Source organism: Ascaphus truei, chromosome 19, assembly GCF_040206685.1.
Source record: "Ascaphus truei isolate aAscTru1 chromosome 19, aAscTru1.hap1, whole genome shotgun sequence".
Classification (NCBI taxonomy): domain Eukaryota; kingdom Metazoa; phylum Chordata; class Amphibia; order Anura; family Ascaphidae; genus Ascaphus; species Ascaphus truei.
Window position 1 is genome coordinate 8645004 of NC_134501.1, and position 23777 is coordinate 8668780.

The 23777-nt window shown below is 44.1% G+C and overlaps 1 protein-coding gene across 2 annotated transcripts; it reads left to right on the plus strand.

The window, feature by feature from the left end:
* Positions 1-13: 13 nt before the first annotated feature.
* Positions 14-22632, plus strand: IRF8 (interferon regulatory factor 8). 2 transcript variants are annotated; one of them, XM_075576467.1, is made up of 9 exons: positions 14-215; positions 10012-10185; positions 12804-12987; positions 13848-13912; positions 14427-14535; positions 15380-15427; positions 16607-16993; positions 19604-19719; positions 20771-22632. In XM_075576467.1, exons 2-9 carry the CDS (start codon positions 10012-10014, stop codon positions 20942-20944), a joined length of 1257 nt encoding a protein of 418 aa, XP_075432582.1. In that variant the 5' UTR covers positions 14-215; the 3' UTR covers positions 20945-22632. The 2 variants fall into 2 exon arrangements, with proteins under 2 accessions (XP_075432582.1, XP_075432581.1); XM_075576466.1 differs by lacking the exon at positions 14-215 and adding an exon at positions 7127-7755.
* The last annotated feature ends 1145 nt before the right edge of the window (positions 22633-23777 follow it).

The following is a 23777-nucleotide window of genomic DNA, read 5'->3' on the forward strand; positions in this document are numbered from 1 at the left end:
TACTAACATTGAACAAGGGCACAGGCAAATGTCACACACACAATACCACACAGCTCCGTCGTGTGTGCAATTTTAAACCTTGACGACCACCGTATCTCTTCGGCAGACCTGCGTTCCATCTGCGTTCCTACAGTGGATACCGGACGCGGTAGCTGGAGCAAAGGGGTCCCGCAGAGTACCGGAGGAGTGCTGTCACCATCAGTTAAAGATCTATAGTAAGTTATTTTAATACGTTGTGTGTAATAAATACCTGCTTTTAAAGTACTATCTCATTGTTCCTGTCGGGAGTTTGGGAACCCGCGTGACTGAGGTCTGACGTCAGACAACGTCTGATTGGAAAGAACACTGGGATAAGAAAACTTTATAGAAACCATTTCCCACCTGTGTACTCACACATAGCCGTGTGCGTATTAGTATTATATCATTATTATATCCAGCATTGTCGTTCCATCACCATGCAATGTTTTCCATCACAAGCACAATACTTGTCTATTTATCAGCTGCTGTTTGTACTGAATCTGTGCTCCCTTCTCTTTTTGTTTACACGTAACATATAGAACAATGCAGGAAGGGTAGGAATCCGGTAGAACCGCTTCCTGCTGTCTTCCATCACACCAAAATCCTTTTCTGCATCAATTATTGACTTCATTTTTTTCCATTTAATTTGTAAGTAACCTGTTTATTCTGGCGTCCAAAAAGCATAACCTTACATTTATCTGTATTAAACCCCATTGGCCATTTACATGCCCAAGTTTCCAGTTTATCCAAGTTCTTCTGAAGATATATTACACCCTGGTCTGATTTTACTACCTGACATAATTTGGTGCTATCAGCAAAGTTGGAGACTTTGCTCTTTATGCCAACCTCAAGGTCATTAATAAACAAGTTAAAAAGCAGGGGACCTAGTACTGATCCTTGAGGTAATTCACTTACAATTGTAGCCCAACCTGAAAAGGTTCCATTTATGACAACTCTCTGTTGTCTATCCTTCAACCAGTTTTCAATCCAGGTTCAAATATTTTTACCCAGACAAATTTCCTTTATTTTGTACAATAACCTCTTGTGTGGCATTGTATCAAAAGCCTTTGCAAAATCTATTTAGACTACATCAACTGCATTACTCTGGTCTAAATTCCTACTTACCTCCGGAAAAAAACTAGAAAGCTTAGTTCTGCATGACCTACTGTAAATCCATGCTGAATATTACTAATAATTTTATTTCCCATTAGGCATTCCGGGATATTATCCCGTACTAAACCTTCAAGTAGCATCCCCACTATTGATGTCAGGCTTACAGGTCTGTAATTCCGTGGTTGGGATCTATCTCCCTTTTTAAATACAGGCAACACGTCTGCTTTACACCAATCTTGTGGTACTGAGCCTGTGGAAATAAAGTTCTTGAATATTAGCTCCTTAAGAATTCCTGGATGTATGCCATTGGGGCCAGGTGCCTTATTTACCTTCATTTTATGAAGCTGCCTTTGCACTTCTACCTCTGTTAACAAAATGTTAGTTAATATTGAGGTTGTGGCTTCCACCTGTTGAACTGTGGTTACAATTGACTCCTCGTTGGTAAATACACAGGCAAAGAATGTAATTAATATTCCACCTTCTCATTATCTCCAATAATTTGCCTGGCTATCTCCCACTAAAAGGGTCTTATATTCCCTTTTCAAATCTTTTTATTGTTAATGTACATGAAGAATTTTTTTTAGGATTGATCTTACTTTTTATTGCAATCTTTTTTTCGTTTCCAATTGTTGCTAATCTGATTGCCCTTCTGCAACGTTCCTTATAATTCTGATACGATGCCTTCATCCTTTCTGACTTCAAGAATCTAAAGGTCTGCCTCTTCATTTCCATTTCTTCTCTTCCCTGTTTATTTAGCCACATTGGTTTAGACTAATTTATTTTAGACTTATTACCTGCAAGAACCTCACACCCAATATGTATTTCTTGTAGATTCTTCCTTAGTTTAATCAAATCTGCCTTTCTAGAATTAAGAGTCTTTGTTGAAACTGTATAACATGTTACATGGTTTTTGATTAGTTTATTTCAAATGAGACCATGTTATGATCACTGTTTTCAAAATGTTCCCTGACTTGAATATTTGTTTTTACTTCTACATTGTTTGATATTACCAGCAATGCCCTTCTACTGGTTGGCTGTGCAATAATTTGGATCATGTACACCCAAAAAAAAATTTTCCTTTAGTTGTAATGCTAATCTCATTGCTCCAGTCAATGTTCGGAAAATTTAAATCACCCATTAAGCAAACATGTCCAAGTTTTGCTGCCTTCTCTATTTGCAAAACTAGTTTGGCTTCTGCAAAATCAGAGATATTTGGGGGTTTATAGCAGGGGTGCACAAAATCTTTCCCCTGCTCCCCCCTGCCGGCTCTCCTCCCCCTGCTCTTGCCGCCCCTCCTAACCTTGTCTCTGGCATTCTGACGTCACGTGACGCCGTGGCATAATTTGACCATGTGTTGCCATGGCGATGCATCGCCAGAAGCTGCCGAAGCCAAGGTAAGGGAAGTTACAGAGGCCTTTGCCGCTCCCCCGTCATTTCATTTAAATGCCTTCGGGAAGAGCGCGGGGCATCTGTACCTACCGCGCCCCTCCCAGAAAATCTCCCGCCCCCGGGGTGGGGCACACCCCCCAGTTTGTGCACCCATGGTTTATAGCTTACCGCTACAATCATTTATTTTGTACTTTTACCTCCACTGAAAACTTCTATCCACAAAATCTCTACATTTTCATTAATCCCCTCATAAACCTCTTCCCTTACAATAGGTTTTAAATCTGGTTTAAGTAGCATATAAACATACACCACCTTCTCTTCTATTTAGTCGATCCCTCTTAAAAAGGGAATAACCCTCTAAATGAACTGCCCAGTCATGAGTTTCATCCCACCACGTCTCAGCAATGCCTATGAAGACATACGGCTCCTTTCTAGCTATTAATTCAAGCTCCCCCATTTTATCTGCCAGGCTTCTTGCATTAGCAAGCATGCACTTAAGGTTTTTACCAGTCTGCGCTATTGTTATCTTATCTGCTCCTGCCTTTCTACTCCCATTGATCTTGGTCTTTAGACATTTAATAGTATTATCTGTATTTAATATGGGTGCCTCCCTGCGTACTAAATTCCCCTTTCCCCCCCACTTCACCCCCTGACCCTTAGCTTTTTCCTTATAACGATTTCTTCAGTCTTTTCCCTCCCTCCTAGTTTAAAATCTCCTCCAACCTTTTTAACATCCTCTCTCCCAGCACAGAAGATCACTCTTTATTGAAGTGTACTGTAATCCCATCCCTAATATAAAAATACCACCTCTCAGAGAAGGAGTCCCAGTGCTCTAAAAACCCAAACCCCTCCTTCCTACACCACTTTTTTTTAGCCATGCATTAACCTAAAAGATCCAACTGCCTCCCCCGGGGTAGCGCATGGCGCTGGTAGTATTTCTGAAAATGTTACCTTGAAGGTCTTTGCCTTAAGCTTGCGGCCTAGATTGCAATGAGATTCAGTGTGGAATGGAACTGGGGCAACTTACTGGTGCAATATACCTAGATTTTGCAAAGGTTTTTGATACTGTTGATCACGTTATCTTGGTAAACAAGCTAGGGTGCTCTGGAACAGGGGAACATGTCTTAAATTGGTTCCACTCATACCTATCGGGTAAATCCCAATGTGTGTCTATCTCGGGCTCTAACTTACAACTTTGTGTGTTTGCTGACTTACCTTTCCTTTTGTGTCTGCTGACTTACCTTTCCGTGTGTGTCTGCTGACTTACCTTTCCATGTGTGTCTGCTGACTTACCTTTCCTTGTGTTTCTGCTGACTTACCTTTCCTTGTGTGTTCGCTGACTTACCTTTCCTTGTGTCTACTGACTTACCTTTCCTTTTGTGTCTGCTGACTTACCTTTCCTTTTGTGTCTGCTGACTTACCTTTCCTTTTGTGTCTGCTGACTTACCTTTCCTTGTGTGTCTGCTGACTTACCTTTCCTTGTGTGCCTGCTGACTTACCTTTCCTTATGTGTTCGCTGACTTACCTATCCTTGTGTGTCTGCTGACTTACCTTTCCTTGTGTGTCTGCTGACTTACCTTTCCTTGTGTCTGCTGACTTACCTTTCCATGTGTGTCTGCTGACTTACCTTTCCTTGTGTCTGCTGACTTACCTTTCCATGTGTGTCTGCTGAATTACCTTTCCGTGTGTGTCTGTTGACTTACCTTTCCTTGTGTGTTTGCTGACTTACCTTTCTGTGTGTGTCTGCTGACTTACCTTTCCTTGTGTGTTTGCTGACTTACCTTTCCTTGTGTGTCTGCTGACTTACCTTTCCTTGTCTGTCTGCTGACTTACCTTTCCTTGTGTGTCTGCTGACTTACCTTTTTCCTTGTGTGTTTGCTGACTTACCTTTGCTTGTGTGTTATGATATCATTTTGTTATGGTCGCTGTTTCTTGACACATTAAAGAAGAAACTTGTAGAGACCAAAAGGAAAACGGGAGTTTATAATGTTCTCTTATTTTTTTTTTTGTGTAGAAAATACCAGTCCTGTTTTGCACATCTGAACAATCAGGTTTCTGCAAGGCTGCTACAGCAACAATAAGATTGATGTTTTTACTTTATAGATAGCTTATTAAAGCTGCAGACCAAGCCTTATCCTACATGTGTGTGTTTTTTTTAAATAAATAAATCAGTTCTGTACTATGAGAAAATACTTGCAGCATTTTTTTTAAACAACTCTAAATGACATTTTTATATATTAGAACGTAACATATACAATTTTTTGTTTCTATAGCAACCATTTACAAAGTCACATCCCCTTGCTCTTCTGATACAGGCTCTGACACACAGCTTTTTGAGCTTTGCCTTCTCTCTAGCAGTGCACAAATTGTATCTAGTGACTGCCTGGTCACATGATCTTCCCCACAGAACTTTGCATCTTTGGTCCTCTTCTGCTGCACTGACAGCCATTTAGTGAACCCCCGAGCCGAATCTTCGCCGATCAATCACAGAAGAAAGGATCGACTGGCAATTTAGCTCATTTCTTATCATTCTGTGGATTGTATTGATGCGCATATTGGGGGGAAAAAAACAAACAAAAAACAGCAGCTGCTTTAAAAGAATAGTTTTTGGAACAAACCGATTCGATGTGTAAAACGCAGTTAACGCGAACACACCAGAAAATGTTGTAAGATTTGTATTATCTTTTGTGTGATACACAGAAGACCTTAATCAAGAAGCAGGAACGGCCGCTACAAAAGCAGGGGAAGTGATGGGGGAGAAGCGTATTGTATGAACTGACCTGATAGGAAGTTGATATGGAAAACCATGAAAAAGAATAGAGAACAGAGTGGGTAACTAATATCAATAGGAAGTAATAGGAAGTGTGAGATAAACTGAGATTACATCTATTATACTTTCTTACCACCCACATCCCAAACGGAAAAAAAACCCCGCTATTACCATTTGTCTCATTTGAACTAATAAGGGTGACCCTTTACCTGCCGGTGAGCCCAGCAAAGCATTGTGAGACAATGTACCTATTTTCGAAGGTGGGGTTTCCTCTACCTCAGGGGTTCTCAACTCCAGTCCTACAGACCCCCCCAACAGGTCAGGTTTTAAGGATATCACAGCTTCAGCACAGGTGACTGAGCAACCTGTGCTGAAGCAGAGACTGATTGAGCCACCTGTGCTGAGGCAGGGATATCCTGAAAACCTGACCTTTTGGGGGGTGGGGTCTTAAGGACGGAGTTGAGAACCCCTGCCCCACCTAATAAATATACACTCACTATTGTTATATGTGTGTCTTCCCCGCATAATCTTGTTTGTAGATCAGAATCCTGACTCATTTCAGCACTTTCCTAACTAAAGATGTGCAGAAATTTGACATGAGGGTTGGGAACCAATCAATGCGAAACGTGGCCTCGTCGCGTCGCAGAAAAAGCCACGACTGAGTTAGAATTCTAACGCCAAGCATTTTAGTCAGCGCGCATTGCAGCTTACTTTGAGATGCTTATTGCGATGTTCCCGCTTATGAATTTGGCGACATTATTAGCTACTTGAGGCTTGGTGACGCGTTTTGCAGGTAACCGAATTGGTGTCAAAAATGTTTGCATGCGCATTTTGTGCCTTTTTGCAAATCTCTGCTCTGAACAAATGACTTATTAAAGATAGATGCGATAAATATTTTGATGAGGTAAATCTTCCTTTCAACTGAGCATGTTATATTCGTATATACAAATCAATGGGTGTTTTATCAATGCAACATTATATGCATATAGTTAAATGTGTGGTTCATCGGACACACCTCCATGCTGCAGGTGCATACCTACTGTGTACCCATATTGGGAGAATGAAGTTCTTGATAATAATACAGCAATACTACTTTTTCTCCCCTTTTAATATGTAAAGCGTGTGACAATGTATAATTCTACATTCTTACCTAAGCCGGCAATTGTTTGGTGCTCCTGTTATAAATCTGTAAAAACCCTGATTGTGTGCCGAACTTAATGGTCGCCTTTCAGTTTCAATCAATCCTTCAGTCAGTGTAACTCAGCAGCTACAATGTATCCTTATATTACTAAGGTAACATTATCTATTTTTACAGTTTGCAGCTCAAACTGCTGGGAACATTGGCAACAAATGATCACAAACAGGAAAGTATTGCAAAGATCTTGCACTGCTGGGGAGGTGTGCTAAAACCTGTTATAGAAATCAAAGGCTGCTCAGTACATTTAAACTAATTAAAAATGGCATTAAAAGTTGAATAAAAATAAATAATAAACATTCACTATTATCTAATACAGTACTACAGAACTGATTTGTTTAAAATAATAATAATACTATTTGACATGTTTTGCTGCTTTAAAACTTGCATGAGGGAAATGTAAAGGGAAAACAAATAATCTACTATAATCAAAACAATTATCATTCATAAAAGTAGAATTTTTGTTTTTCATAAATAAAAATGAATTTGTATTAAAAAAATGCTTCCGTTTGCTTTTGCTTAAAGCCTCCAGGCATGGGCGTGCAGCACGGGTGTTGTGGGTGTGGGGTGTGGGGTGTGATAAGGGGTCACACAGAGTGTGGGAAGGAGGTCAGTGCTGGGAGCCTGCGAGTCACACACTGATCTGTTTCTCGGAAAAGATAGCACTTAGCAGAAAGTGTTTCTCGTCCTCCCCTTCCTATTGGACAGCTGTCAGGGGACTCCGGTTCCTATTGGATGGATCCTCTGTCAGTCATCAGGCAGTGGGAGGGCCTCGCCCTGTATTAGTGAGCATGCTGTGTCCTGCTCTGTAACAGGGACACACTGCTGTGATACATTGTAACTGGAGCTGGGACTCTGCTGTGATACATTGTAACTGGGACACTGCTGTGATACATTGTAACCGGGATACATTGTAACAGGAGTTGGGACTTTGCTGTGATACATTGTAACGGGAGTTGGGACACTGCTGTGATACATTGTAACTGGAGCTGGGACACTGCTTTGTAACAGGAGCTGGGACACTGCTTTGTAACAGGAGCTGGGACACTGCTTTGTAACAGGAGCTGGGACACTGCTGTGATACATTGTAACTGGAGTTGAGACTCTGCTGTGATACATTGTAACTGGAGCTGGGACACTGCTTTGTAACTGGAGCTGGGACACTGCTTTGTAACAGGAGCTGGGACACTGCTTTGTAACTGGAGCTGGGACACTGCTTTGTAACTGGAGCTGGGACACAGAGGAGGCCGCTGCAGACACTGGGAGAGAGGTATATTGGGGGCTCTTGTTACCGCTGCTGCTCACAGTGCTGCACATGATGACATCACTTCTCACTGCAATTCATAAGCACCATAGGGAATCCAACAGGTGCATGGCAGGTGTCTGTATTTGCGGAGGGGGAGAGGGAGGTTAATTTGTATTAACCTCTTCACTTCCGGAGATGTTGGCAAGTTTAAGGGAAAGCAGCTTTTCACGTTTAAACCTACAATAGACAAAAGGATTTTTTTTTTTTTTTTTTAAATAAACATTTTGGTTTTCTAGGTTATAAAATATGGACTGTTTTGGTGAAAGCAACACTGCTCTGCCACGTGTAATAACTGGGAGCAGTCCCCGTGTCTTTATTGCAGGCGAATGTTGCTTTTAGATATTGTTTGGTCTCTGGTTTATATGCTAGTTTGGAGTTATATAGATAAGGAAAGGTTTGTGCTTTGATTTATTTTGTATCAGATTACAAATTACAACAAAAGTTCGCAGGTAGAGGCTATGGGCCAACAATATAATGATATATATATATATATATATATATATATATATATATATATATATATATATAATCTCTCTATATCACACGGATAGCATTTATAATATATTTATTTTACAGTGAGAACCCGGATATAGGTGGTAATTATTATTTTATTTTTTAAAGACTCAAAGATCCAGATATGTACAAATAGTCATCACACCATGTTTGTCATTTTAGTTGTATAGAAAATCCTTAAAAATGTTGTACTCGAAAACTTTAAAAAAGATTAGCTAATATATGACAGGTGCAGGTGTACTCATTTTGACACATTCCAGATTCAACCTGCCTTCCTAGCAGGTGTGTACAGTTTAGTTACAACGTTTGGTTAATCCCCATTGTGCATGTCCATGACCAAAGAGACACGAGTGGGCTTAGTCCATTTTCTGCTTGGAAACCTATATTGGAAAGCATTGTGCTCATATAATATAATCAAATATGATTACATTATATATCAACATATATTTAAATATATAATTGAACGATCATTTGTGTTATAAGTAAACGTGTTGGAGACCCAGTAGAATGTCTGACTGTACAATATTCATATTAGTTCGTCTCAATTTATAATCCATCATTTAATGGGGATGCACAGAGCACTTGTACTGGAAGGAATGTGTTTTTTTAGATTGTAAGCTCTTGGGTACGGGGATTCCTTCGTCCCTATGTTTATTTTCTCTGTGTGAGCTGCAAATTATATGATCATTTCCTTTACTGTAACGCCTGCTATTTTAGATTAAAAAAATATCCCTATACACAAACCTCTTTAAATCTCAGATAAGATGCAGAATTCATTGTGCTTGATGGTTTTTGACGTTGAGACTTCTTCTTTTGATGTCAACTCAAATGGTAATACAAATGTTCCACTTACAATACAGATTAAGCCAGTAAGCGATTCCCTAACCTGAAGTCATACAGTGTTATAAGGTTTTGCCGGAGTATGGCTTTAAAGGGTAATATAGGGGTTATCACACCCCCAACAGGTCAGGTTTTCAGGATATTCCAGCTGGCTCAATCTTTGACTGAGCCACCTGCGCTAAAGCAGGGATACCTTGAAACCTGACCTGTTAGGTAGGTTTTGAGGACTGAAATTCAGATCCCCTGGGGTAATATATTATAATTGTGTAGTAATGACGTGCCCCTTTTTAATATTAACCCTAAATCCGTCTATAAAAACCTGTCCCTTCTCTGCAGTGCCTTTTTTTGTGTTTTTCCTGATGACCCAAATTCATTCTGACAAGTGAAACTAGTTTGATTAGCTACACCCCACAGGGAATTAATTCCAACAATTTGACTTTCAACATACTAAAACTGAAACTGAAAAAGAAAATAGGTACTCAGGTCACAGCGAAGGTTAATCAGATGAATGTCACAATATGACTTTAGTAATAGTGAGTTTCCTAACCGGGGTTAACCCAAGAGGGCGTAAGAAATCAGGTTCACACTTTTTCCTTGCCCCAATGTTTTAGAATATCAATTGTTAGTCCAAATAAAAAAGGTATCACCTAATACTGAAGTACTCATTCCTTCCCCCAAGAACTCACAATCTAATTTTGGTGCCTGACACCCAGGGAGACAAATTGACTTGTCCATGGTCGATAAGAGACCCACTGATAGGATTTACACCACTTTCCCCTGCTTAAGAGTCTGTGTTCTTTCCTGCCTTTGGGATGGGGAATCTTAAGTAATAAAATACCTATTGTTCGTATTTTTGGGCTTTTACAGATGTGCGACCGTAACACCGGCAGGCGACTCCGGCAGTGGCTGATAGAGCAGATCAGCAGCGGCTTCTACCCGGGGCTCGTGTGGGAGAATGACGAGAAAAGCCTCTTCCGTATCCCGTGGAAGCACGCGGGGAAGCAGGACTACAACCAGGAGGTGGACGCGTCCATATTCAAAGTAAGAAAGTCACATCCGCAACGACCGCCTTCCCACCTGCTCTCCGGCTTCTCCTCCTTCATCTTCAGGATAGCGACGTCGCGTCGCCATGACGGCACGTTGCCATGACAACGTGACGTCACGGAGATGAGGAGGTGGCGGAGAGCAGGGATGAGGGTACGAAGAGGGGCCCATCGCGGGCTGCGTTAGGGCCCATCGCGGGCTGCTTTAGGGCCCATAGCGGGCTGCGTTAGGGCCCATCGCGGGCTGCGTTAGGGCCCATCGCGGGCTGCGTTAGGGCCCATCGCGGGCTGCGTTAGGGCCCATCGCGGGCTGCGTTAGGGCCCATCGCGGGCTGCGTTAAGGCCCATCGCGGGCTGCGTTAGGTCCCATCGCGGGCTGCGTTAGGGCCCATCGCGGGCTGCGTTGGGGCCCATCGCGGGCTGCGTTGGGGCCCATCGCGGGCTGCGTTGGGGCCCATCGCGGGCTGCGTTGGGGCCCATCGCGGGCTGCGTTGGGGCCCATCGCGGGCTGCGTTGGGGCCCATAGCGGGCTGCGTTGGGGCCCATCGCGGGCTGCGTTGGGGCCCATCGCGGGCTGCGTTGGGGCCCATCGCGTGCTGCGATGGGGCCCATCGCGGGCTGCGTTGGGGCCCATCGCGGGCTGCGTTGGGGCCCATCGCGGGCTGCGTTAGGGCCCATCGCGGGCTGCGTTAGGGCCCATCGCGGGCTGCGTTGGGGCCCATAGCGGGCTGCGTTGGGGCCCATCGCGGGCTGCGTTGGGGCCCATCGCGGGCTGCGTTGGGGCCCATCGCGGGCTGCGTTGGGGATCATCGCGGGCTGCGTTGGGGCCCATCGCGGGCTGCGATGGGGCCCATCGCGGGCTGCGTTGGGGCCCATCGCGGGCTGCGTTGGGGCCCATCGCGGGCTGCGTTAGGGCCCATCGCGGGCTGCGTTAGGGCCCATCGCGGGCTGCGTTAGGGCCCATCGCGGGCTGCGTTAGGGCCCATCGCGGGCTGCTTTAGGGCCCATAGCGGGCTGCTTTAGGGCCCATCGCGGGCTGCATTTGGCTTGCGGTCGACCAGTTGAAGATCCCGGTTTTTTATTCATCATTTTTCCCTTTCATATTGCCATGGCAACCAAACAATGACACACACACATTGAAAACACACAGAGCCGTAGTGAAATTATATTTGCATATTGTACGATGTTGCTTTTGAAAAGCGCAGGGTTAATATTGAAAATAGCAGCATACAGTTCAACTTCCCTTTTGCAGGGCAAAGAACACACTGCGTTCAAATATTCTGTGCTGGGGAAGGGATTTCTGTTTGTGCAATGTGCTGAGAGCGACCTGGAGTAATACCCATGCCATGGTCTATCATTACTTTCTCCTAATACCCATGCCATGGTCTATCATTACTTTCTCCTAATACCCATCCCATGGTCTATCATTACTTTCTCCTAATACCCATGCCATGGTCTATCATTACTTTCTCCTAATACCCATCCCATGGTCTATCATTACTTTCTCCTCATACCCATCCCATGGTCTATCATTACTTTCTCCTAATACCCATCCCATGGTCCATCATTACTTTCTCCTAATACCCATCCCATGGTCCATCATTACTTTCTCCTAATACCCATCCCATGGTCCATCATTACTTTCTCCTAATACCCATCCCATGGTCTATCATTACTTTCTCCTAATACCCATCCCATGGTCTATCATTACTTTCTTCTAATACCCATCCCATGGTCTATCATTACTTTCTCCTAATACCCATCCCATGGTCTATCATTACTTTCTCCTAATACCCATCCCATGGTCTATCATTACTTTCTCCTAATACCCATCCCATGGTCTATCATTACTTTCTCCTAATACCCATCCCATGGTCTATCATTACTTTCTCCTAATACCCATCCCATGGTCACATGAAGAAAAATGTGAACAATTGAAGACAAAACCTAGGTGGAATTCAAAAGCTCTGTACCGTATCATTTCATCTACAAGGAAACCTAATGCGGATCCCCTTAAAGGATTCTTTAACTTCAATAATAATTGTGGTTTTCTTTCTTGTATAGCGCTGACAGTGTCCGCAGCGCTGTACAAAGGAATGTTACCGGCACGAGTCCGTGCCCCATAGAGCTTACAGTCTATTTATTTTTGGTGCCTGAGGCACAGGGAGATAAAGTGACTTGCCCAAGGTCTTAACGAGCTGACCCCAGGATTTGAACTCAGTGTCGTTCTGCTCAGAGTCAACTGAGCCACTCCCTCAGCCCTTCAGTTCAGAAGATGTACTTCTACTGTCCTGGGGACTGCTGCTGGATCTCTGGCATGTCCTATCATATGACCGCTCTCCGGCCTGGACGGCAGAAACGGAAGTAGAGGGGGCGCCACTTCCGTTTTGACCATTCTGTCCCTAGAAAACGTGCAAATGCCCATGACATAATCAGCACATCGCAAGGTCACGCTGAAGGTTAATCTACAGTAGAAGAGAAAACAAATGTCTTCTCTTGGAGCCAAAGTGCACTGCTCCATAGACAGCGAAATAACACTGGGTTGGTCCCAACGTGAGATAACAACTGGGATACAGTGAAAAGAAATGACAAGGTAGCACCTGCTTTCTTTTCCAGGCTTGGGCAGTTTTCAAAGGAAAATTTAAAGAAGGGGACAAAGCAGAACCGGCAACTTGGAAAACGCGTCTCCGCTGTGCGCTGAACAAGAGTCCTGATTTCGAGGAGGTGACGGACCGATCCCAACTGGACATCTCTGAGCCTTACAAGGTCTATAGGGTTGTCCCAGAAGAGGAGCAGAAATGTAAGTTACCGACGGGTGGGTGTTCTAATTTGAGGCTGGTTATGGGGCACCAGGCAAAATCAACATGGTCCATTCCCTGGAGACCTGCGTCTCTGTGTTGGGACCATCTCTCTCTGGGCTAGATCTTTGTGGATACTCGTTATTAGTATACAAAAGTAGCATGTTCATTTTGATAAATAGATCACAGGGTGTAAACTGAGATACAGTAACAGGTTATTTATCAAAGTCTCCTCCCAGCTTCGGATCTGGGGAAACGAATAGCACCCGGTTTGTGAGATAAAAGCTCACAGCTGCTTTCTAGAGGATTGGATTCCTTAGGTTAACCTGGTGCCTGACTTATCGCCCACCTTTTGCACCAAGGAAATGTTGATATACAATGATTGTTTGTAAAGGGCCCATATCTGCTGAAGATAAAAAAAGACCACAACCCTAGAGGGTGACTTTATACAGGGTAACCCTTTCACCGCCGGAGGTTGTAAGACTAAAGCTGTGCCTTAAATCAAACAAACCCGGTTTCATTTCCGGCAGCCTCATTTCTAAGTTAGAAATTCAAATTGTACCACCGGCAAAAGTTATGTTTCGGCGAGGACGCGGGATTACGGCAATTTGATTTGTTCAAGGGCCGTCACGTGACGCAACAGCCCTTGAAAAATCAAATTTTGCCGGCTTCCAGTTTCCGCGACGGCGACGTCGCTTTGTTGCCGTCGCGCGCACTATAAGCGCACGCGCTGGCGGCAATGTATTTGTTTTCAGGCGACGTCGCGTCGCCGGCACTATAAGCGCGGCTTTAGCCGCACGCCACGCGCTGCAGGCCCGTCTGCACATCTTTCACCTTCTGCTTGATTCGTTGTTTTCGGCAGGTAAAGCAGGGGGCAGCAGTCTGGCCGAAGTGACAGAAATGGAGTGCAGCTCGTCCGAAATGGAGGTGAGCGGTTTTGGTAGAAGGTTCCGGGTTCTGACAAAGAAGAAATCCTGGCCCAGATTTGCTAAACAGTGCTAAGCCCTAGCACTCCCTACGTATCGATAAGTGAAGTCAGTGCAACTTAAGAAGTGCTAAGGCTTAGCATTGAGTGAATTTGAGTCGATGCCTGAGCAATACACGCTGGGGACTATTTATTGAGACAGAAAAAGGGGCTTCTAGCATATGTAGGGAGCAGGTTACAGGGGATACATTTGGATTCTGTTCCAATTGTGCACAGTTGCAGTGAATGAAAGAAGCCTTAATGTTGGTGTCAGCTCCTGTTTCCATCCCAAGGCATGTCTGGGATCGCACTTTCTTGGAACATTAGGCAGTCTTTAGAATGTGAACAAACCATCTTTACAGTACGTGAAACATCTTTGTTTTTTACGCTCGGTATAAACCGTAATAACACACCGCACGGAAATACCCGATCTTTACCATTATTATAGACTGGTCTAAATTAGACTCCCTTTCTCAGACATCCACAGAGGAATACCTGGCTATAATAAAACGCAGCCCTTCTCCAGCAAAGGACTCCTGTCAGAAGCAGTCAGCCCACGATGGGTGGATATATCCTCACACTGCCGGTAAGCAGAGTTCCAAGTGGCAGCACAGTGCTTCAGCACAGCGCTTCAGCACAGGCACCAGTTTTTTTTTTAAAGGTTTATGCTATGTGGTAGTTTAGGCTTTTAAAAAAACAAACAAAGTAGTAGTAAGGTACATTTTATCACCCTGTTGTAGTCCAAAATCTACCAGCAAGGGGACAGCCCCGTTATATATGAAAATGTGGAGATGGGTAACCTGTTTGCACTTAGGCTGCGGCAATAGTGACCGCGCGCGGCATGAACAAATTCATTAAGTGCACCAGTTCGTCCATATTGCGTGCTATGCGACGTGCGCGGCAGGATTAGGATTAGGCAAATTAATTAGATTTTTTTTTCGTGCGACGGCCGCGTCACGTTGCCTTTTGAACAAATGAGGGCGAACCAGCCTGGTGATGTCACGGCCACGCCTCCCCATCGCTCACGTCAACGGAGGACAGAAATCGCTCTGCGACAGCCGCGCGAATCTATCTCCAGGACTGTCGCGCGTGCACTATGTCCGCAGCCTTAGATGAGTGGGGCAAACCTCTTTTTGGGGATCGCTGGCCATGCCAGATATTAGGGCTGTGCAGGCACGTGCACACAAAAGGGAATTATGTTGGCGTAGGGTTGGTATATAATATTGTTTGGCTTGCCCTAAAACCTTAGGAGATTCAGGAGACGCATTGTGTTGCTTAAATGAGTATTTTCTACTTTCGAGGAAAACTTTGCCACCCATAAATAAAGCTTCTGGCATTTCTAGTGATATTAATTTGGACAAAATATGGCGCATTGGAAATAAGCTTGAAATGACATGTTCCCTTCTCTGTTTTCCCTGCGTTCCCTGCAGGAATGCCGGCGCTGGATCCCTATGCCTCGTACGAACCGGTTTCCCAAGGTAAGGCAGATTGTTGTCCTGCAATTGTATATTTCTGGGCCTCTCCAATTCAGTATGGAATACACAGGATGAGAGATAATAAACAGTTTACTTTATAAGCCCTCTGACAACCAAAGGGTTAAAAATGGACTGTAATTTATAAATGAGTTGACCCCGTATATTTTGCTGTATTTACACAAGAGGTGGGGTAACGTACATAGTACAGGTCGCCAACCTCTTATCTTTGAGTATTATATGGCTTTCCTGGAAAGCTATGTATTCAGCTGATAAGATAAATGTGAGAGAGTTACCAGCAATATATGGCGTTCCATTACTGGAAGTAGAGCAGTCTTTGTTCAAGCACTGTATGCTAAGAGATAATGGGGAACGGCAGGTTTGTGGACCGGTCTGAGACGTGTGAATCGGCTCACAACGTGGAATTTGTTGTTCATGATACAAGGTACCTAGAATGCGGATGTGCATATAGGGCCACGTGTACCAAGAAGTCTTCAGCCACGTGGCACCTCCCAGGGTCGGAAGACTCCTTGCACACCATTAAAGTCAATGGACTGTAAGGTGTTTTCTAGCTGTGGAATGTGTCTTTTTGGCAGGAGGTTGTTTAGTTAAAATGGGCCACAGCATGGGCCGCAGCAGTGGACAATAATACCTTTTGTTGGTGACCACGGCAGATGATGGGAGAAGGCACCTATCTTTGGAGTTTTGCTCAATCAATACTGTTCTGACCCAAGGAAAGGAGAAGTGTGTGTCTGTCTGTGTTTGTGTCTGTGTATGTGTGTGTTTGTGTTTGCATCTGCCTGTATGTATCTGTGCCTGTGTGTTGGATCCCAGCCTGATCTCTCACTGTCCAGTGAAGCGCTACAAATTAACACGGTAAAAAGTGGCAGATTCACTAAGCCGTGTTCATTTTCGGGAGGTAGCAGGGTACTGTGATTCATGTCGGGTTTCTGGTCTCAATGAAATGTTCACTAAGCCAAAATAAACAATAGAAAGAAATGCTAGGAAACTCCGAAACATACGCTGGACGTGGGCTGTGTTTGATTACCAGACTAATTCATTGTATGCGTTCCTCCGATTGATGCATGACTTACAGCTTCAGTCCCATTTAGCAATCCGTGTAATAGGGATTCCAAAGTAGATACTTCAAATTCTCAGACGTGTTCTCTATTCTGCGCCCCACAGCCTTATCCCAGATGGCGATCCAGTTTTACTATGGAGGTAAATTAATGGGTCACGTGTCCACCTCGCACATGGAAGGGTGCCGCATATCTCCGGGTCAGCACCAGTCCAGCGGAGTGAAGCCTTATGGGCCGGACGCTTTGGAGAACATTCGCTTCCCGTCTGCTGAATATATCACGAGCGAGCGTCAGAAGCAGGTCACCAAGAAGCTGTTTGGGCACCTGGACAGGGGAGTCCTTCTGTTCAGCAACAGGACTGGCGTCTACATCAAGCGGCTGTGTCAGGGACGGGTGTTCTGGAGCGGAAACTGCTTGCAGTATAAAGACCGATCTGCCAAGCTGGACAGGGATGAAGTGGTCAAGATATTTGATACCAATCTGTTTTTAAAAGGTAGGCAGAGTCTTCACGTTGGCACAAACGCATGCGTTGGGTGTAGATGGCCGTGTGCTCATTGGAAGTCACTGGATCTTGCTACAGATGTTTATTGGGGGCGTGGGGAAAGGGCCACGTGAGAAAAAGAAACACTATAAGGCATTGTCCCGAATAGAAGTCCTTGTCATTTTGGTGATGTCACTTTATCTTCTTTTGCTTCAGCCACCATACATTATATCATGGGTGGTCAACGCCGGTCCTCAGGGGCCACCAACAGGTCTGGTTTTAAGGATATCTGTGCTTCAGGTGGCTCAATCAGGGGCTCAGTGCTCAGCTCTGTTGTAAAGGGTTAACATGGTCATACCTGTTTGCAGGTGGAGGTGCCCTTGAAGACTGGAGTTGGCCACCCCTGCATTATTAGATCATAAGACAAAATGCTATATTTGAATTGAAGAGAGCTATAATTCACATAATTTGTTACAAATGGAGCAGCTTTGTAACTCATAATAACAGTTTTTATACCGACTGAAAGGGCCCCTTTTGTACCCCTAGAAGCAAATGAACCAGTTAGGCCAAAGGATGCCACACATCATTGCTTTTGATTGCTAGCTCTTCTGTACATTCCATTGTGTACAGTGCTGCATACAGTGTCAACTTTGTATAATAATATGTGGGTGAGGGGGACTTTAAAAAAAAAAAAGTTTTCAGCTGGTGCCAATTGACCCATGAACCTTTTCCACGTGGGGTTCCTGCAATGAATTCACTGCAAAAGGAGCCTGCAACGTATCACTTCTCTGTAATTAATAGGGTTAAAGGAGATACAGCAAGTCCCCTCTCAAACTAAACGCTACTCCTAAATCTCTCCATGTTGGTATGTTTGTTCACACAAAGGCTGACCCGTGTCTTTGGCTCGTCAGGGTTAAAAGGTCAGAAATGCTCAGGAAACCGTCTGCTTCATTTTTGCGTCACGCTGAGTTATGAATCACATTTGTGGCTTGAATGAGCATCAGTTAACATGCACACACGTGGTGGATCTGCGATGAGTCTTTGCCCCAATTCTCTGCAGAAGGACACGGACGTGATTTCAGAAGCACCTGTGATGCAGAAATAATACAAATTGATCCCCAGTGATGGAATAGCCAGGTGCAGCCCCATGGAGAAACAATACAAAAGGGGCACACGTACAGGAAATCTTGAAATGTTCAAGGGTGCTAGTGTCCACAGGTGTGGCCACACCACATGGAAAGATAATACCACGTTTCAGGCTGCCCTCTTCCCTATATGCAGCCTGAAACGTGGCATTTTGTTACCTTATAACCAGGCGCAGAACTGCACCAACCTTTGAACTTGGGAGTAAATGTAAAATGTAGACAAATTGGACCTTATTTTATAAAGGGCGATTCAGCGCTGCCGTACGGAAACCCCTAGTGACGTCACTGGGGCTTTGCGTGCGCTAGTCTCACAATGCCGCGATAACCCTTTATAGAATAAGACCGATTGAATCCTGCAGCTGTAGTCGGCTCGGGGCTGCAGTGTAAGGAGAGTGATACTCGGCCCTTTATTGCAGAAGGGAGCGCGCTGTAATCTTTCATTAATCGTCACGTTCTGCCAGCAAGAAATATATTAAGTCATTATATGACTGCCACATGTTACATGTTACATAGCTGTAACATGCAGCTGCTGAGCGCAAACAGTCCGTGTAAGTCCCAGGGCAAAGGTAAGTGGGTAACTAAGATACAACGTGACTAGGGTGCTGACTGAGATAAGTTGTGTTGCAGTAACCAATGATGCACACATTGTATACATTGAGCACTGTGTAGGGAACATGGCTCTGATTTATGGGGCAGCTTTCTGTGTTTATATAGTATCCTCAACGATTGAGCGGGTTATGGAGACTTTCACTCAGTTTGAATTGTATATTTTTCCAGCTATTCCCACTTCAATGGCCAGTGTCCTAACTACATGGTCACTTTTGCCCCAAATCAGATGCAGGTGTCGCATGCAGATTGCTTGTGCTTCCAGGAAATATTTTCAGCACCCCCTTTAAAACAAATTAAATAATAATAATCAAGAAACGGAATATTATTTATTTATTAATGAAATGTGTTACCATTAAGTAATACATTGAGAGTTACTTCTCGTTTTTCAAGTGTGTGCCGGGCACAGAGTTATGATGACAAATACTTCGACTGAGCCACTGATTGAGCCACCTGTGCTGAAGCAGGGATATCCTGACAACCTGACCTGTTGGTGGCCCCTGAGGACTGGAGTTGCCCACTCCTATTGTAAAGAGTTAAAAAGGTCATACCCATTTGCAGGTGGAGGTGCCCTGCAGGTTTACTAGCAACCAATGGGTTAACACAAGGGGGGTGGAAGTAGGGGTGCAAGAGGTGCGGCAGCTCCCCCTGGTTTATACCCCTTATATGATGTATGCACTTATACCCCTTATATGATGTATGTTACTTATTTTCTAAGTGCAGCACCCCCACTCAAAAATTAGTTCCTGCACTCCTGGGTTAACGTTTTTTAACGGGGTTGCAACGTGGATTTGGCAACCGGTTCATGAGGGTATACTCGGACAGCAGTTGTTCCAGACAGGACCTCATGACCTTGCGGGTCTCCTTGCAGAACTCCAGCACTGTTACAGCTCCCAGGGGAGATTTCCAGAGAGCAAAGTCACACTGTGCTTCGGGGAGGAGTTCCCAGACTCTACGCCGCTGCACCTCAAATTAATCATTGTGCAGGTAAGCGACTCTCCCCTCCACAAGTCAGGCTGCAAGAAGGAAGTATGGCTAAAGCTGCCGACCAAGCAATATCTTACACGTGTATTTTTTTTACTTTTAATAAATCAGTTCTGTACTATGAGAAAATACTTGTAGCAACCATTTACAAAGTCACATCCCCTTGCTCTTCGGAAACAGGCTCTGGCACACCCCTTTTTGAGCCCCGCCCTCTCTCTAGCAGTGCACCAATTGTATCTAATGACTGTCTGGTCACATGATCTTCCCCACAGGACTTTGCATCTTTGGTCCTCTTCTGCTGCACTGACAACCATTTAGTGAACCCCTGAGCCAAATCTTTGCCGATCGATCGGCAACTTAGCTAATTACTTATCATTGTGTGGATTGTATTACTGCACATATAACGGCAGCTTGGACAGCTGCTTTAAAGTTACTAGAAGGACAATAAGACATGACACGGTTCTGCCATTGGGCTCTGATTGACTCCAAAAGGCGCTATGCGCATGAATGTTAATGGTGTAAAACAGGCAGTTTATATTTCGGGGTCTGTGAGATTACGGCTCTTTGACTGGTTTGTGGAGCTGATTTTTACATGATGTTTAACTCCTTCAGCACTGGATGGGGTTACGAGGGTGAGCCTTTTGGCCCCCCCATTCGCTTTTTCTTGCATATCCTTGACACACGAGCTGATGATTTAAACTGAGACACCATATTCACCCTAAAAGTTTACGCTGTTAAACATTATTTTTCCCAAAGAAAGGAAAAATGTACAAAAAAACATTTTTTGTTCGTTTCCCCCCCCCCCCTACAAATTGTTTTCGCGGTGATACAATGCGCCCTTCCTCCTGTCACCCGATCTGTCCGTCATTCTCCCAAACCAATTGCAGATAACAACAAACGTGTCCGAAACGAGTCCATTCTTGTGCTGGGTGCTCCTGCAAAATAACCCATGCAGCGTATGTGACATTTATTGAGCGTTAGGGTTCTCGTGTGTTTCCCATTCAGAGCTGCCAGGGCTGCCGGCCGTTTCAGCTTCTCTCCTCTGTATTTCCAGATTGAGCAGCTTGGCTTGAGGCAGCTCACTGAGGACTCGGCAAAGAGTTACAGCGTCGCAAACCTGCACTTGCTTCCAGAGCCTCAAATGGATCAAGTTCCACGCCTCCACCCAGACGCTTGCACAACACTGCAGAGGGTGTTTTACAGAGAAAATCAGCAGATCACAGTCTGAGTTGTTGGCGTTACTCTGTGTATCTTACTACTGTGTATCCTTAAACAAAATGGTATATTTTTCTAGTTTGTCCATAAGTTGTAGAAGACGCATTGATCTTGGACAGAGGGGCAACTCCACTCCTCAACGAGGGCCACCAACAGATAAGGTTTTCAGGATATCCCTGCTTCAGCACAGGAGGCTCAATCAGTGGCTCAGTCTTCGACTGATTGAGCCACCTGTGTTGGAAGCAGGGATATCCTGAAAACCAGACCTGTTGTGGTGGTCTTGAGGACTGGAGTTGACAACACCTGGCATAAAGCGAAGGTCTCCCCCATCCCACCCAACTGAGGGGAGCTGAAAAGGGGACGTCAGATATTGACTAAATCTGCTAACTTTTGGAAAGAGCAGCTTGATGGCAAAATGTGCTAGTTATTTCTAGGGAACTAAACTTGACTTGGTACTCGTTACAGAGATTTAAATATAAATTGTTAAAGGTTTGCTTGTCTTTTATATTACTTGTAACATATATATAATTTTTTAAATGATAATTTTTTTATTGGTAAATCTGAAACATTTTCTATTTTTCTAGCAGATATATATATATATAATCAAAAAATAAATAGATGATACCGTTCTGTGGCTAACGAAATGATTTTATTTGTGCGAGCTTTCGAGATACACTGATCTCTTCTTCCGGCGATGTTACAATGAAGCAAGCAAGGGTATACTTAAAAACAGTGTCTCTTGGAATGTTATCTGTGCTTGTCCTTCCCCCGGTGTGAATGAGATTTATGGCTAGAGGTGTTAAATGGTTCCTGAAAGTAAGTGATATCTATATATATATATAGATATATATATATATATAGATATATATATATAGTCTGAGCCACATTGCAAAAGAAACCTGACCATCAAAAATGATATGGCAAAAACAGTATTTGTACACATGTTATTCTCCATTAATACTAATTATGTGCACATATAGATACATATAGATACATATAGATACTGTTATATTACATATTACTCTAGGACAGGTGAGCTCAACGCCAGTCCTCAAGCCGCCCCAACAGATAATTAATATAACCAGCATATCCCAGCTTCAGCACAGGTGGCTCAATCAGTCCCTGCTTCAGCACAGGTGGTTCAATCAGTGGAGCCTCTGATTGAGCCACCTGTGCTGAAGCTTGGATATCTTTAAAACCTGACCTGTTGGGGGGCTTGGGGATGCCTGCTCTAGAAAGCACTGAACTCCCAGCAGTGAAGATGTTAAGTGCTTTGTTTCTCCCTCATGCTCCGATTAAACTGAATACAGTTTTTCTTTATGTTTCATTGATTTAGGTCTTGCTTTTTTTGTATGAACACTGGAAATGAACTATATGTCTAAATAGGTTTAAAAAAAAAAAATGATGTATATAAATGTATAAGCATTGATGATGATTATTATTTTTATAATGTGAATTTTATACAACTCAAAGCCTCTCTGTTCACCATTTTTTAACTGGAGAGAACACGGATAAATATTCCATGTTTAATCATTTGAAATGGATGGGGTGATGGCATCTCATTTAATATCGGGAAAGTGACTGCTCGGATTTGGATAACGTCGAGAGGACTCCATGTCATAGGTCGGGATGAAGGAATATTTATTTTGTGCCTTTTAACTGTTTCTGAAAATAAAAATGAGCTCTTTATTTTGTATCTTTCTTCTGCAAGTCTTCTTCATTCAAACCCTGCGACTTTGAAATAACAGCATACCTTATTTTCTACACAATGCCACAGCGATTGAAACAGTGACATCAACACACCTACAGTAGGTAGACAGAACAGGTAGTTGTCTGCATAGAGAATTCCGTGCAAAACTGCACAACTTTGTTAGTCCATAGAGCAGGAGTGACAAACTCCCGTCCTCAAGGGCCACCAACAGATCAGGGTTTTAAAGATATCTCTGCTTCAGCACAGGTGGCTCAATCGAAGGGGTAGTGTTTGTGTATGTATTTGGGATGGGGGCAGTATTGTATGTATTTTGTGGGGGGAATTGTATGGGCATCAGGGGGGATTGTGTGTGTGTGTGTGTGTGTGTGGTGGGGGGGGGGGGGAATTGTGTGTGTGGCAAGGGGGGGAGGAGGGAATGAGTGTGAGGAGGGGGGGATTGAGTGAGCGTGGAGTTAATTGAATGATAGCGGAGGGGGGGAAGAGTGTGAGAGGAGAGAGTGGGTTAAGAACGAGGGGCAGAGGGGAGAGATATGTATGGGGGAATAGAGGAGGGGGAGAGCGAGGAGGTGGGAAGTGCGGTTTGACCCTCTTTAGCAGCTGATGGACCGGAAGGAAAATACCCAGAACCACACACTGCAGGAATTTGTTCCGCCTCTAATTTGATTACAATGCTTCTAGTTTCCATTAAAGAGTAAATACGTTTATTTAAACCTTCTTCTTTTCTTCAGTCACTCTGCATACAATGCTTCCCCTGCAACCAAGGATTCTGGGTAATGACATGCAGATGAGCACTTGCTGTGTGAGGAGGGGTTTTGTCACTTTTTTTTACTCGCCATAACTTACTTTCGGTACTTAAACAGTAAGTAGAGTACAACTGATCCAGTCCTCGATCCCTCCCCCAACAGGTCAGGTTTTCAGGATTTTCCTGCTTCAGCACAGATGGCTCAATCAGCTCCAGCTTTAGCACAGGTGGCTCAATTAGTCCCAGCTTCAGCACAGGTGGCTCAATCAGTCCCAGCTTCAGCACAGGTGGCTCAATCAGTCCCTGCTTCAGCACAGGTGGCTCAATCAGAGACTCAGTCTTGGACCTGTGCTGAAGCTGGGATATCCTGTTGGGGGGAGCTTGAGAACTGGA

What these genes read in the sequence shown, in the direction of transcription:
- IRF8 (XM_075576467.1), top strand. Translation starts at nt 10,012, where the DNA reads ATGTGCGACCGTAACACCGGCAGGCGACTCCGGCAGTGGCTGATAGAG. An exon ending in GATATATCCTCACACTGCCG is followed by an intron (nt 14,536 to 15,379) that starts GTAAGCAGAGTT and finishes CGTTCCCTGCAG; the next exon opens with GAATGCCGGCGCTGGATCCC. An exon ending in TCAAATTAATCATTGTGCAG is followed by an intron (nt 19,720 to 20,770) that starts GTAAGCGACTCT and finishes CTGTATTTCCAG; the next exon opens with ATTGAGCAGCTTGGCTTGAG.